Below are 17,282 nucleotides of genomic sequence, written 5' to 3'. Positions count from 1 at the left end.
ACCTAAAGTAAGTACAACCTCGATTCAGCACACAAATTAACAAAAACCATTTAATTCAGAAACTCCCGAAACACACTAAAAATCCGATAGTGACGCCAATCGAGGCGAAACTTCATCCTTGTCACGCCCCTAATTTTCAACCCAAATAAAAATCGATATATAATCCCATAATTATACATGCGTGATCGTTCAGCCATCAATATAAAATACCTGGAAACATTTTTCCTTTTAAACCAAGTACATATTGTGCCCTGAACCCTTAAAGTTAATATACACTCGCTCTGCAGAGTTATATATTATACAAATTTATGAATTAAATTGTCATCACAAAACAAAACGTAAATGCTCCTCAGAGCTTACTACATAGCAGAAGTCACAACAATGGCAAAGCCAACAAAATTTGCGGTTGCCACACAACAAACCTGTTAAGCTTGTGAAAGCTCATATGAGTAACTCATGAACATCAATCAACAACTCACACAAATCAACTTAAGAAAAGAATGCAACCATGATTCCTTCTAACATTTCATGTCCTTTCTACCGAAGGGACAATATAAGCCACCGCTATGACAATGTTCTATTTGCTAAATTAACCATCAAGAAGCAAATCAAGTCTCAGCTAGACAATAAAAGAAGAATACTCTCGGAACTCTCTTTTAAACTACATACTTATGAGTCTCCAGCAACCTCGACTGTTACCCTCATAAGCTATAATAACAAACAGACTAGGGCCCTAACTAATTGTAACCACTCATCCGGCCAAAGGCGTGATTCCCAATTTCTTGTCGTGGTCACCATCTGCAACATGTCACCATCTGTGACATATGATTTTTAGACCCCGTCTGGTCTTAGAATCAAACGTTAGACACCATCTACGACCTGTCACTATCTGTTACATATGATTTTCAGACCCCGTCTGGTCTTAAAATCAAACTTTAGTCATCATCTGCGACCTTGGTACAAAACTCAATACTTTTCAAACAATAGAAAGCAGTTTTTTTTCACAATATTGTTTCCCGAAAAGTTGCCTTCAACAATAATATGAAACACAATCATGCATATTATTCCATCACACATCAATCACAAGAATATATATATTTCACGTAAATATATATATACGTAGTCATTCGCTCAGGAATGCCTACTAATACCAACTATAGTTTGCAGTTAAATAATTAACGCCAAAACAATAATGGTAACTCCGTTCGTAAATGAACATTGTGAGATTACTCACCTCGAAAATCCTGCTGCGTCTTCACACCACTAAACTGCTTACATAAAGCCCTCTGTCAAGTACCTAAGGAATTACAGCCTTGATTCAGTCAACGAATCACAATTAAATAAAGTTCGAATCCCCAAATTGAACTAAAATCTTGAGATACTTCTGAGACCTCCCAAAGTCTCTGAAATACTTCCACGATCGATATGTCCAAACCACAAGTCGATCAGACGCTTGGATCCTCACGGATCGAATAAATCAATTGGTATGAAACCGTAAAAATCCTAACAAATTCATACGAACTCCAAAAATTGCGTATTATATATCGAAATGCTCGTATCAACGAGTAGAAGATATTAATACCAGAAAAAGTCCCTTAAATGGCCGGAACACCGCCATAACACCACCACAGGGGGTGGCGCACCGCCGCCAGCCAAAACTCACTATTTCACAAAACTCCCAACATCAAAAATCTTCATTTCAGCATGCTTAACAACTTTCATAACTATCCTCAAATCAGAATCTAAGCAAAAAGGTTCGAAAACTACCTCGCGAGCTGTGAATTACTGTTCAATCCGAGTTGAACCAAGTTTCACGTCGTGAATCGATCCAAACAATTACCACAGATCTATCCAGGAGGCTGCTGCGAGCTCTTCAAGCCTCGTTTGAAGCTTCGCCGATGTCGAAGATCTGAGAACCGATCGGGTCTGAATACAGGAATCTTCGCCACCTTCTAGTTCCATCACAGTCGAGAATAGCCGCTAAAGGATGCAAGAGGGATGACCGGAGCAAGAAGGCGAACTGATCTAGAGAGTTTCACCACTGGAGATCGCCGGAAAAGTCTGGTCCGACGGATATCTTCGATACTGAAGGTGAAGCTGAGAGAGAAGAGAGAGAGAATGAATGCTTTCCGGAAAAGGAAAATGAAATTATGAAGATATTTTCGGAAATTCCCCATTTATACTAAAACGGAAACTTTTTCCGAAAGTTATGACTTTCTCATACAAACTCCGATTGATGTGTACCGTATGTCTACGAACTCGTATCGACGCACTCTACAACTTTCGTGAAAGAAGTTTTCTGAGAATATCAACGTATCAAAATTCAACCTTGAAACCCCCCCCCCCCCCTAAATCCACACTTTTCGAATATTTATTCGCCCAAAACACTTCTGCTCCATCCACGAGCCATGAAACCGTCAAATTAGATTCTAAAAAATCCTCAAAAAATATATACGAATTTCAGGGGCATCACAGTCTAAGACCACCCCAAGTCTCCTGAATACTTATACAAGTCGATCAAACGGCCGAATGCTCTCGGATCGAAAACCGATCGAACTGAAAACCCTTAAACTTTGAAAATTCATAACTTGCTCATATAATTTCCAAAAATTACAAACTATTTATTAAAATGGTCATATCGATGTGTAGAATAAAAAGAGAAACAAAAACTGTTCCTGGGGTGGCCGGAAGTGGTCGGAAACCACCGCCGCCGGCCCAAAGTCAAAATTTGACAAAACTTCCAACACAAAAGATCTTCATCTCAACTCCAATTATAACTTTCATAACAAGCATAAAGTCATAATCAAAGCCATTTGGCTTGAATTTACCTCGCAAGGTTTGAAACCCGAAGAACCCTAGATTCTCAATCTTCAAAATTCGATCATCACGAGTTAAATCATTGTAAGCCATCTTGGGAGAAAGCTTCTAAGTCCACTGGGCTTCAAAAGCCCCCAGTAATCACCCCCTAAGGTGGCCAGAATGTTGCGCTCCAATCTGGGCGATTTGCAGGGCCACCGCCAATCTTTCCGGCCTTGTAGCTCAGTGCACGGGCCAACCCATGCCGTGAAACTTCTCAGACTTGGAGATGGGACTGAGGTGAAAAGAATGGAAGAAACGATTCGTCGATTGGTGGCCGGAGGAGGGAGAACGAAGCCGGCTAAGTCGATTGGGCGAAACTGGGCTCAAGACCGAAGAGAGAGAAAAGTTTCCCATTTTGGGAACTTGATATTTTCAGATTTTTTTTTCCGGATTTTTCCTATATATCCCAAAATGGAAACTTTTCCGATGACCATAACTTCTTCATATGAACTCCGATGCTCGCGTTCCACTTATCCACGAATCCGTATCGTAGTGCTCTACGACTTTCATGAAGGAAGTTCTCGCAGAATCTAAACGTATAAAAAGTCAACCCTTAAATCAATGCATTCCGAGCGACTAATTGTCTGAAACACTTCCGCTCCACCCTCGAACCACGAAATCATTCTAACAAACACTTGATTAATTCCCGAAAACCATTAGAATTTAATAACAAATTTCCGGGGTGTTACATTTTTGGTCAAACAACATGAAAATTCAATGATAGAACCAATTAGGAAACTAACTTTGTAGTTGATGCAATTGCAAATTTAGGTCATGCTTCCATTGATGGTCTTTCATGGACTAATTCGGTCCCGAAAATGCATCAAATGTTCTAGTCTTCGATGTTCTAAATTGCGGTTTCCCTAGAAGCTTCCACTCATAGTCATTTTCGCATCAAAAAAAAAAAAATTTGATATAACTGTTTAAGAAAATCCAAATTGTGTCTGGCCCAAACTCTAGGTTACTTAACCTAGTGGTAATAGGGTTTTAATTAGAGATATCCATTCTATGCATGATTATCTTTCCTTGTACAATTCAGATTCTATGCATTGTAATCCTCTATATAAAGAGGCCCCTATTATTAATAAGAATACACAACGATTTTCTCTCAATTTTTCGTTTCCCTAAAACATGTTATCAGCACGAAGCCCTAACCCTGAAACAAATAGCCAAACCTTGATTCAATAAGCTAAAAACCTTGAATCTGAATACAAATCCTTGAATCCTTTTTTGCCTCCACCTCACACATTGAAGTACTCGATCCCAGAAGTCCAGAAACGGTGGCGCCACCAGAAGAACCGGCAGGAAACCTACCGAACAGGCCACCGGAAGCTCGCATCAAATATTCCATCGGTTCACCATCTTCCGGGCATCCAATTTTAACAAAAAATTTTCATAATACACCACTCAATCTGATGATCCAGGAACCGGAAGAAAATTTCCAAAAACCAGCCTAAAACATGCTGAACCGGCTGACTGAATGTCTGGCAGAAAGAAAGAAGAAAAAAAAAAACAGAGGAGGAAGGAGGAGCCCACTGACGCGGCCTACGTGCAGCCCAGGCTACGTCAAGCCCAACAAGCACTTCAACCCAGAGAAGAAGAAAGAAAACTCGGCCCAGTTTGGTGTGGCCCATTGCAGAAGAAACAAAAAAAAGGGGGGGGGACGAAAAAGTCAAGGCCCAGCCCACAGGTCAACACTTCTGGTCAACCTCTCCGGTCAACCACCGCCGACGACTTTTTCAGTCCAACTTCCGGCAATTTTTCCGGCCAACTGCCAGCCTCTAACTTCTCCATCTACCAGGATGAGATTTCTTTCATAGTATATCGAAGAGACCAAACACCGAGATGAGCCGACCCTGACTGTAATCCCAAATGCAATCACCTAATGCATAATGTAATAAGTAAACATAGTACATGCTTTTGTCCTTGGTTGATTGATAAGATGGGGCATCCATTCAAAGAGAATAAAAGTTTCCCAGTGTACTTTTATATTGGCAACACTCCAAGCGCTCCTAAATGGTTGAGCTACTATGTATTTATTAGTTCCCTCAATTCAAACCCCTCCATATTTTACATGTGTAAAAAAGAATATCTAAAAAGGAGGTAAAAGAGCCTAAGACTTGCATCCATCAATGAGTATATAGTTTATTGTATTATTCAAGTCGTTGGGCGCTTATACGTCATCTGCGTACTACCATGATTCTATGGGCTTCTTCCTCTCATTATTCCAATTCTCCTCATCACCCTGCTACCCAGGGATGAGAGATAGATTTTCTCGTCCTCACTCAAACCATTCAGCTTTCGCTGAAGACGTCACACCTTGCGGCGATTGGATTTCACTTGACTATATGTAGCTCCATTGCCTGTGCTCTGAGTAGAAGCTTTGTATAAATGTAGTTTGTTGAATCAATCATCGAGGATCCTGACGAAGTGGTGTTAGCTCAGTGGTTAGAGCACTCACTACTTAAGATCGAGGTCATGAGTTCGAATCACCATGAGAGTATGAGTGAAATCTTTTAATTTCTTCTAAAAAATAATAATAATAATAAAATATTAAAAAATCATTGGGGATCCAAACATAACTTAAATCAAGAATATATATATATATATACACACACACACACACACACACATATATATATATATATATATATTTATGTTTTTAGATAATCAAAAAAATTTGCAAGTTTTGATATGTTTTATTTAAAAAAATACATATATATATATATATATATATATATATATATATATATATATATTGGTTGTTATTTGATACCTGATCTAAACTTGGAGGTCCAATTTTTTTTTTTTAATTAAACAAAATTATAATATTAATTTAGAAAGAAAAGCAAAAGTTATTTTAGCGTGGACGCCACGCTGAATGTTAATCCCACGCAGAAATAGAAGTGGAGCAAGAAGAGAAAGAGAGAACGGCGTGGATCCCACGCCAGCTAAATCCTATTAGCTGATGGAGTCGGCGGTCGAAGCCTATATATGAGTGGTGAAGCCAGTGTAAGTTTCCCTTTGTCCTCTTGCTTTAGTTGTAAAAGTTACTAAATTGCAGTGATCCAAAAGTGTGATCGAAATCTCAAATCGCCCTCTAGGGTTTTACATTCGATTGAAATATCCGAGATCTAAATCTCGCAACTTAGATCGTGATCTTAATTTAGATCGTTTTATGATGATAGTTCAGAGAGGAATTCTGATCTTCCCAATTGGGCCTGCTTCTCACTTCCACGGCGGAGTTCCGGTGGTCTTCCACCGCCGACCTATGCCTCAGATTCCTCTACACCACCATCCTATACCCCTTTATCCTCCTCAATTTCAGAGCCGCGTCCCTGTTTTCCGGGTTGTTGGCGCCCCAATTTGTCGTCAAGGATCTGTGAAGAAAGCCGATCAGTTCAAGGTTCGAAGAGTTTGTCGCTATAATTTCAAAGTCGAGATTGCCGTAATTCAGAGTCTAATCAGGGCCGGCTACCGATTTGCTAGTTTCGACACGGAATTCCCCGGGACAGTGGTTAAATCTGAAATTCCGAAACATCTGATATCTCAAGCTGTTCTGGTTGATGTGTATAAGAAGAAGCACCGAAACGGGTATGAGTTTCCTGATACGATACGATCAGAAACGTGGAAACGGCAAATCTTAAATGTAATAGGAAACGGGTACGTGAAGGAAACACCAATTAAATATATATATATATAATTAGAAAAAAAATGAAACATAAACATAAAAAATGAAATATATATATATATATATATATATATTGACAATCCACATGTCAATAATGTCAAGTTGTCAACCAACAATTATACTGATCATATCATATATATATATATATGAGATACCCATAGTTGCTGCTATACACACATCGCATAACCATATCAGAACAAGCTCCAAGCTCCAAATTGAAGAACAAATATTCCGAGCGTAAGAGGAACGACCGAACTGGGTCTCATCCGAGCAAAAGAGAAACGATCTCGATCTAGGTCTCGTTTTTGCAGAAGAGAAACGAGGGTCTCATTTGCGTCTGAGGTCGTGTCGTTTGCAATTGTCTGAGGTCGCGTCTCTAGTCTCTCTCTCGATCTGGTCTTTTGTTTGTTTTTTTTTTTCAATTTTTGCAAGGTAAAAAGTCAGTATTACCCCCACGTTTCCTATTTATTTACATTCTAGAGTTTCCGCATTGGATACGGACGTATCCAAACCATTTCCAAATCCGGATAAGCGTTTCCGAGTGTTTCCAAGACGTTTCCGACCCGTTTCCCGTTTTGATACTAGATACGCAGGCATTTTCGCGTTTCCGTGCATCATAGGTATAAGATGATGAAGACCAATGTGGACCAAACCCATATTATCCACTTGGGTCTTTCACTCTCTTACCCATTTGGGAATTTTCCGGTTTATGATGGTGCCTACTGCTGTTGGGAGTTTAATTTCAATGATTTCGATGTAGACTGTGCTAACCATTTGCGGAATAGTGTCTCGATTGATGTCCTGAAGCGGCAAGGAATAGACTTTTCCGAAAACAAATGCACTGGTATTTGTTCTGCAGACTTTGCTGAGGAGATTAAGAGGTCTGGGCTAGTGGAGTTGCTTCCTTGCTTGACTTGGGCTACTTTCCAGAGTGCATATGATTTTGGGTACTTGATAAAGATGTTCACTGGGAACAAGGAATTGCCAGAGGATATCAAGGAGTTCATGGGGAACGTGAAGACATATTTTGGACCGAATGTGTACGACATCAAGTACATGATGAAGTTTTGTGATGGACTGTTTGGCGGTTTGAATAGCGTGGCAGAAACCCTTGGGGTTGACTGTGTGGCTGGGAGTAGCCACCAGGCTGGTTCTGATAGTCTTTTGACACTGCAAACGTTTGCCAAGATGCTCAAGATGGAGAAGAACAAAGGGAAAAGGCTGTGGGAAGAATGTGGAGGAGTTTTGTTTGGTTCAGGAAACTTGGATTTCTGGCATCATTGTTGATCAATTCTTTAATTTCTATGTTGTTGTAAATTGTGGATATTGTAACTTCCATTCTTTTGTATATATATACGATTATAATTTTTCCAATTGCCTTTTCAATGCATGTCACGAACACATTAATCGAACTTGAATTTCTGTTTGTTTACCATGTTTGAAATGCTCCGTAGGCACTTCTATCTGCAATAGCCATATATCCACATCTATTTGCTTTCTGTGAGAATGGAGTATGATGATGCTTATATGTATGAACTATGTGTTATAGCCTTAAACTCAATTGTCAACCTACTAATTAAACTCAATTGTCAATTTACTAATCATTCTGGGTCCTATGCGTTCCATTTAGATCAACTAGGTGGAGAAGTAATTAGAATTTCTCTTTATAGTTTGTTTTCTTGTTTTCTGTCTTTCATTAAAAAAAAAAAAAAACTATTAATCCTTCTATACATCTTTTTTTTTTTTTAGAAGAATCCTTCTATACATATGAGTTTAGCATTATGTGCAATAACTTTCTTTGTTTACTCTAGAAATATTTGAACTTGAACTATTAAAAGACCATATTACCCAAATGCAAAATGACTAATAAGTACACTAATTTTCTAAAAATTCAAATATGTAAGGAAAACTAAATACATAACTAATTAAATACAAAACTACTTAATTTCTCTTCTGATAACATTAATCTTCATCTTCTCCATCCAAATTTCAATTTAGTACAATTTTCTTTTTTATCTTTTTGTTGCATCCTCCATCGTTAATTCGTTATTCAATTCACAAAACCATTAGTGTTAACTTCATCAAAATCTTTGTAATACCTTTTTTTTTTAGGGTGGCAATAGCCGCACCCTAACTTTTAATTTGTATGGCTAATTTCAGTTATTATCGCTGAACTAGATAACTTTGATAAATATTAATGGTTGGTTACTTTTGTTGACCAGATTAAAACTAAAAGTTTTTTTTTTGTCAAAGAACATGAAAATTCATTGATAGAACTAGTTAGGAAGCTAACTTTGCAGCTGATGCAATTGATGGTTTTCGTGGACTAATTCAGTCCCGAAATGCATCAAATGCTCTAGCCTTCAGTGTTGTAAACTGCGGTTGCCCTAGAAGCTTCAACTTTTAATCATAGTCGTTTTCGCATAAAAAAAAAAAAAATTGATAACACTAGTTACAAAGAGGCCCAAGGCCTCCCAAGAGGAACTACAACAAACAGCCAAGCCCTAACGGCCCAAACAAGAAGAAAACAAAGGACATCTACAAACCACCACCGATAATCATTGACAAGGAGAGAAAAAAACCATTACGCATCATGAAGTAGCGTGCTCGCTGTTCCACCCAAACTAGACGAGCGGAGACGAGTATCATGCCAATTTTGATGAACCCAGTCACCAGTTTTCTAAGAATCAGTACAAACACCACCTCCATCACATAGAACATAGTTTGCCAAGAAGAGAACCAACGAAACCAAAATAGCAACTGCCTTCGACGAGGCCGGTTGAAAGGAAGAGGTGAGATCTAGCAAAGAACCAAGGAGAGAGGCACTGACAGGTAACACACTCTCTTGCAGCATCACCAAGTGCACTAGTGGGCAAATCCCACTTTGATTGAAGCTCCGAGGAGAAACCGAACAGGGCTGGGTAGGAGACAGAATTTGGGAAAACCAAACCAAAACTGCAGGTGGGGAGAAAACGCAAAGGATAAAACCAATAAAAAATTATCGAAATCTGGCTAGAAAGAGGGAAGGAGAAGGAAAACTATGTTGAAGGGTTTTCTTGAGAGAAACTGAGGAAAAGTTTCTCGAGAGAAAAAAAAAAGTTTTGATGAACTATTGATTGGAAGCTCAAACTAAATGGTTGTTTAGTTTACAAGGGATCAAAACCTGGGGTAATGACTTGTAATATTTCAAATCTTAATTCAAGTTTTTTTTTTTTCCTTCATGATAAAGTCAATTCAAGAGTTTAATGTTGTCTTTTCATATCAATTTATTGATACTAAAAAGGGTTTGTGACAACTTACCCAATTTCTGCTTAAAAATTGCTCACTTACTCCACTAAGGGCACGTTTACTTACTTGGAATAGGAGGGAATGATTATGGGGTAATATTAGTGTGAGTCATAGCATAGTATTAGGAATAGAATATATTGTAATTATTTTGTAGTTAGTACCTTCCTATTCTTTGTGGTAGAGGGTAGAAACATAAGTCGATTATATACCTGTAATCACCCTTTTATACCTCCATTTGTGAGATGAATAAGATTATCAAACAATTCATTCTCTCAATACTTCCCAAGTACTTATCTTATTTTTGACTTGGTATCAGAGCAAAGATCCGGAAAGACTTTGTCTCTTTAGTTCTCTATCTTTTCTCAATCCGAGGAATTGATACAGAACCAAAACCCCTTTGTTTGGGTTTGTTTTTTGTCGTCCTCAGTTATTTATCAAAACTGGTCTTCGTCTCCTTAGAAACTGACCTTGCATCGCTTTCCTATCAATCCAAATCAGGTCTACTACGCCAACCCAGCCACGCCGGCGCTCAGCCCTCCAGACTGGTCTTCGTCGCACAGACCGCCGGCTTCGTCTCCCTTTCAGACCGGATTCTTTCAGCCGTTTGGACCCAGTTGCCAGCATCGTCCCTTGATTTCCAGATCAGGTTCACTACCTTTCTCTAGATCTTGACTGGTCCAAGATTCCCGATCGGTTCTTTAGATAGCTCATCCTCCATCGCTGCCAGTTTTCGGCATCACCTTACTACTCTGTTGAGACTAGTCGCACACCTCAGGCCATCTTCTCCGGTCAGATCGTCCCTTTCGTTCACCGTTTCACCGAGTCAACTCGACCTAAACTCTGTCTCAGTCAACCCATACAACAAGTTCTCTCTAAAAAAAAAACGCTGCAATTGTTGGAATTTCCTATCTTTTTTCTGATGCATACTCTGTGATTTTTACTACTATATTGTTGTGATGGGTGATGATAAAAGTGAAGGTCAGGGTTCTAAGGCCAATGAGGTTCAGAAAGTTCAGGTCTCTGTCAAGAGCTCAGAAGGTGGTTCTTTTGGAGCTTCCAAACTCACTTGTACCAATTTTCGAACATGGAAGAAGATTATATCCGTTTATCTTCATGGGATACACAAGATGGGGCATGTGACAAGAACAATCAAGGTTCCTAGTGAAGATGACGTGGAGGCCTATGCTAAGTGGAAAGATGATGATGGGTTTGTAATTTATTTAGAGCCATGACTGATGATGTGCTACAGATGGTGGAGGAATGTGAAACTACTGAGGCGATATGGAAGACGTTGGGAGATCTCTATACAAATGAATCTGATTTTATACAGGTTCATGAATTGATGTGCAAAGCTGCAGGAATGCAATAGAATAGGCAACCGGTGTCAGTGTTTTTTACCAAGCTAAAGAATGTATGGGCTGAAATTGACCAGAAGTGTCCTTGCAAGATCAAGAATTAGGAGGATATTGCTTGGTAACAAAAAGAGAAGGAACTTGAGCGGGTTCATGCATTCTTGCGAGGACTTGATGCAAAACATAATAGTGTCAAAGGAGAGTTGCTCAGGATGCCAGACCCTCCTAGCTTGACAACAGCTTTCACATACATTCGTAAGGATGAGTCTCAAACAGGCACAAGTTGAAGTATCTAGCCTAGCCATTCAAGCACCAGCATCGTTCCACCAGAAGTAGAGTTCAGTTCCACTTCATCAACAAGAACCTCCACCAGTTTTTGCTAATCGCTCTCATCCTCAGTGTTCTTATTGCAATGATGTTGGGCATGTTCAAGAGACTTGTTGGAAACTAAATCTACACCTTAAACCTAAGAAGCAAGGTTATCGTCCTAAGGTGAAACCGCTGCTGTTCACGTGGTCCAAGAACCAGATTTCTATGGAGTAGTTGGACAGGATCATCATACGGCAAGTGGAGCTACTCCTATAATCTCTATAGCTGGTCATGGTAAGATTGGTATGGCTTTAAAAGTTTCTAACTTTGTTAGTTCTGATACATGGATTATTGATTCTAGTGCCTCCGATCATATAACTTATGATAAATCATTTTTTACTAAACTATCTTCCCCTCCAGTGTCCTATGTAACCAATGCCAATGGTGAGGCATTTCCTGTGTTAGGGTCAAGGATAGATCGTATTACTCCTACCTTAGAAATTCATAATGTGTTATATGTGCCTGACTTGTCTCACCATCTGATATCTGTTCCCCAGTTGAATACTAAGTCTAAATGCTCTGTAACCTTTTATTATATGTATGTGATGTTTCAGGATCTTCTCACCAGGGAGGTCATCGGTCAGGGGTATCTGAGGGGCAGGTTGTTCCATCTGGATCAGACATACGCAAGGAAGAAACCAAGAGCACATTCCAGCACCGCTTTGACTTCGAGTTCTGATAAGTTAAGTGAAATTTGGTTGTGGCATCGCCGTTTAGGGCATCCCTCTTTTAGTCTTATGAGAAAAACCATGCCTACTTTGTTTATTGGTGTGGATGAATCCATTTTACATTGTGAAATATGTGTTTTGGCCAAGAGTCACCGTGCTACTTATTCTCCTAGTCTTTCTAATAAAAGTGTTCTTCCTTTTGAATTGATTCACTCTGATGTTTAGGGACCTTCTATAGAGCCCACTGTATCGGGTATGAGATACTTCGTGTTGTTTATTGATGATTGTATGAGATTTTCATGGGTTACTCTTCTTAAAACCAAAGATGAAGTATTTCCTGCTTTTCAAACCTTTCGCACTCTTGTTCAAACACAGTACCATAGCACCATTAAAGTCCTTCGTTCTGACAATGGGGGTGAATATGTTAATCATGTTTCCAAGAGTTTTTCAAAACCCGTGGGATTGTTCACCAAACTACATGTCCACAAACACCAGAACAAAATGGAGTGTCTGAAAGAAAAAACCGTCATTTACTTGATATGGCTCGTGCCCTTCTCTTTAGTGCTCATATGCCTAAGTATCTTTGAGGCGATGCTGTGCATGCTTCCTCCCATCTTATCAATCATCTTCCATCCAGTGTCCTCTAGGGAAAAATTTCATTTGAGGTTCTTGCCACTCATGTCTCCTTACCTTCATTTCATAATCTTCCAACTCGTGTCTTTGGTTGTGTTGCTTTTGTTCATGTTCCCAAAAACCAGATGTCTAAGTTGGATGCTCGGGCACTTAAGTGTGTTTTTGTTGGCTACGGAGGCTATCAGAAAGGGTACAAGTGTTATCATCCACCTACCAAAAAGTACTATGTGACTATGGATGTTACCTTCTTTGAGGACATGAGCTATTTTTCCTCTTCAGATACAACTCTTCAGGGGGATAATTCATATTTTGAAGAGCTGTATCATGGAGAGGGGGAGGAATCAAAAAGAGGGGAAGAAATCCCACAGGTAGGAGCTATTTTGACGGATCCAGTTGAGACCATCAGTAGCTCAACACCTCTAGAAGTAGAAGCTCCAAACATCTAGGCCCCAGTCTCAATCACTGAAAATGAAGTTGAAGACATAACTGCCCCTGCTGCCATCACTTCTACCCCTAACCCACAACTTCCTGGTACTGAAGAACATTCATTTGAGGTATGACCACCCACTAGTACTAGTAGTAATGAGTCTGATTTTGGGCAATATGTGTTACCAAATAGGACCACTGGAGGGCAATTAGCCAAAAGATATGAACCTACTCTTACTGCCAAATCAAAATACCCAATAGCCAATTATATGTCCACTAGGAGGTTGTCTAAGTCATATGAATCATTTGTGAATCAAATATCTGCTGTATCAGTACCTAACAGAGTGCAGGATGCATTGGGGGGGATCCAAAGTAGAGGAAGGCAATGGAAGAAGAGATGGAGGCATTGTAAAAGAACAATACTTGGCAACTTGTGCCTCCACCACAAGGCAAGAAGGTTGTAGGTTGTCGTTGGGTGTTTACTGTGAAACATAATGCAGATGCATCAGTGAATCGGTAAAAAGCACGCCTTGTAGCAAAGGGGTTTACTCAGATTTATTTTATAGACTACGATGAAACATTTGCTCTTGTTGCCAAGATGAACACTATTCAGTTTCTGCTCTCATTTGCTGCTAGTTTAATTGGCCACTCCGACAGTTTGATGTCAAGAATGCATTTCTTCATGGAGAGTTAGCTGAGGAAGTGTATATGAGCCTTCCACCTGGGTATGTAGTTGCTCCTCCTGGTGACTTTGTATGCAAATTAAGAAAATCTCTATATGGTCTCAAACAGTCACCTCGTGCTTGGTTTGGAAGATTTTCACAGTTCATGCGGAAGGTTGGTTACAGACAAAGCAACTCAGACCATACCTTATTCCTCAACATCAACAAGGCAAGGTAATAGCTCTAATTATTTATGTGGATGATATGGTAATCACTGGCGATGCTACTGTTGAGATGGATAGACTGCAGAGACAGTTAGCCTCTGAGTTTGAGATGAAGGACTTGGGTGAACTTAAGTACTTCTTAGGAATTGAGGTAGCCAGGGGGAGAGAAGGGATCTATCTATACCAGAGGAAGTACGTTCTTGACTTCCTGACAGAGACAGGTTTGTTGGATTGCAGACCTATTTATACTTCTATTGAGCAGAACCATTGTTTAGCTGAGTATCTAGATCAGGTACCTACTGATCGAGCCCACTATCAGAGGTTGGTTGGGCGCTTGATTTATTTGGCTCATACTAGACCAGATGTTGCGTATGCAGTAAGTGTGGTGAGTCAGTTCATGCATAACCCAAGTGAGAGTCACATGGATGTTGTTATGCGAATTTTAAAGTACTTGAAGTCAGCTCCACGAAGGGGAGTACTGTTTTCTAAACACAACAACATTCTTGAGGTTTGTGGCTTCACATATGCAGATTGGGCTGGAAATATTACAGACAGGAGGTCAACATCAGGTTATGTGGGAGGTAATTTGGTTACATGGAAGAGCAAGAAACAGAAAGTTGTTGCACGGTCTAGTGCTGAGGCCAAGTATAGAGGTATGGCTCACGGAGTGTGCGAATTGCTGTGGCTGAGAAATCTGTTACGTGATCTGCGTTTCAAACTCAAAAGTACTATGCAGTTGTATTGTGACAACAAGGCAGTTATTGACATATCACAGAATCCAGTACATCATGATGGTACTAAGCATGTGGAGGTAGATCGTCACTTTCTTAAGGAGAAGCTAGATGCTAAAATTATTAGCTTTCCTTTCATCCCAACTGAAGAGCAACTTGCAGATATACTTACCAAAGGAGTTTCCAGGAAGGTTTTTTATGACTCACTAAGCAAGTTGGGCATGGTTGATGTGTATGCGCCAACTTGAGGAGGAGTGTTAGCGTGAGTCATAGCATAGTATTAGGGATAGAATATATTGTAATTATTTTCTAGTTAGTACCTTCCTATTCTTTGTGTGGTAGAGGGTAGAGACGCAAGTCGATTGTATACCTGTAATCACCCTTATATACCTCCATTTGTGAGATCAATAAGATTATCAAACAATTCATTCTCTCAATACTTCCCAAGTTCTTATCTTATTTTTTACTAGTAAAACTATTCCTACGTTTAGTAACACATAAATGAATCGAAATGATTCCGATAAAAGTATTCTTGCATTTACTAACACATGAAGGAATCAAAATGGGTGTAGGCCCCACCTCCTTATAGGGAATCAATTCTTGAATACTCAGGAATTTGATTACGAAGGGGGGAGATCGATTTAGGAATCATCTCCTCCTTAATCAATACCGATTCATTTCTTCTCTCATTCCAGTTGTCTCCGATTCATGGTTATTTTTCATTCCAAGTAAGTAAACGTGTCATAAGAGTTTTTTAACCTCATTTACCCAATCTAACATCTATTGACAGTTTTGCCCCTAATAATTAAATTGAAACTCATATATATATATATATATATATATATCTCTCTCTCTCTCTCTCTCTCTCTCTCTTAGAGTTCATTGCAGGAACTTCGTCGACACCCTCCGATTACGTCCTCTGCCACCAAGTTCTATTACGTCCTCTGCGACCTCCAAGTCCGATTACTTCCTCTTCTTTATCTTTCTCCTTCGTCCCTCTGCCCTTAATCTTCGATCGGCTGTGTGATGGATCAGTTGCCGTCGTAGTTGACCTTAATTGCATCTCCGATCCCGAGCACCACCGCCATGCGAAGAAGACGCAAGAAGAAGAGGATCGTCGCAATTGCAGCCTCTGCAAGCCCTGGAGTTCAGGTCCTGGTTTTGTTCCAGGTCGGGGCTCGCACCGACATCGTCTGCCAAAGCTCACGGAGGTCATTCTAGTCTCGATCCGGCCAGTCCTTCAACCTCGTCGCCCAAAAGTCATTCTTCCCGACCTCGCTTCCGGATTTCCATCGCCGACCAATTTAACGTCTACACTTTTTCTTTTTTTTTGGTTTGAGATCGATGACCTCTACACCATTCCTTTTTTTTTTTTTTGGGCAGACCACATGCCACAAGTTGTCTAGTATGAGAAAAAATGTTTTAATTCCAGTTATGTACTAGAATAGCATCTGTTTGGTAGATTTTGTAGATTGGTGACTGCCTGTACTAATATTTAATTATTGTAATTGTCTTGTTGCAAGTTTATTGGGGGGCAATATTAAGATTACTGGGGGGGCAATAAAATGTTTATTGGGGCAATAATAAGATTATTTATTTGGAAAACCTCCTAAAACTTTCAAAATTAAAAATATCTTCGTTTTTCACTAATTATTGATCCCCAATAAACTTGTTACTGGGGAGCAATAACTTTTTTATTGGGAGTCAATACCATGATTACTAGGTATTATTGGGGAGTAATAAAATCAGACGCCGGAATCCAGGCACCAGTCCGGTAGCCAAATTTGGGATTCCGGTGACCGGTGACCGGTTGCCCGATTCCAGTCACCTGTCGCCGGAGTCCGTGGCCGGTCGCTGGTCACCGGAGTCCGGCAAGGTCTCCAATGACTTCTCTCTCTAAGTGACAAAGAAGGAGAGGGCAAAATTGTCCCAAAAATAAATAAAAAGAAATAAAAAAAATACTTAATTGGGTATTAAGGAAATTATCTCTTAGAGTGTTTGGGTAAGTGGACAATCTCTTAGTGTTTGGGTAAGTGGGGTTAATTAACCCCAAAATTGGGTAAATGATCATTTCCCCTACTAAAAATTGAGTCTGGGTATTACTTTGATAACTTTGTAAGTTCATGTATCATATTGTCAGTCACCCAAATCTCCAGACATTGTTGGTGCAAAAAACTCATTGTTAAATTGTAAAAGTATATGTTGTTGTATCTAAGCTGTTAAAAGTAGGCATTTCATAACATTCCATTTGACATCTCGCAACCTCCCTCGGACCCTCATGCATCCATGAAGGAAATTTACTATATACTAAACGTCCTACACTGTTCATAAGCACTGTTTACCCAAAAAGACGATTTTGTCCCCTCCCCCTCCTCCCCC

At 39.7% G+C, this 17,282-nt stretch overlaps 1 protein-coding gene across 1 annotated transcript; it reads left to right on the top strand.

The window, feature by feature from the left end:
- Positions 1–6,040: 6,040 nt before the first annotated feature.
- LOC112184482 (probable CCR4-associated factor 1 homolog 11) lies at positions 6,041–7,837 on the top strand. The gene is made up of 2 exons (XM_024322743.1): positions 6,041–6,522; positions 7,171–7,837. The coding sequence occupies exons 1-2, from the start codon at positions 6,041–6,043 to the stop codon at positions 7,835–7,837; spliced, it is 1,149 nt and encodes a 382-aa protein (XP_024178511.1).
- Positions 7,838–17,282: the final 9,445 nt, after the last annotated feature.

Source organism: Rosa chinensis, chromosome 2, assembly GCF_002994745.2.
Source record: "Rosa chinensis cultivar Old Blush chromosome 2, RchiOBHm-V2, whole genome shotgun sequence".
NCBI classification, from domain to species: Eukaryota; Viridiplantae; Streptophyta; class Magnoliopsida; order Rosales; family Rosaceae; genus Rosa; species Rosa chinensis.
This window is presented reverse-complemented; position numbering and strand designations above follow the sequence as displayed.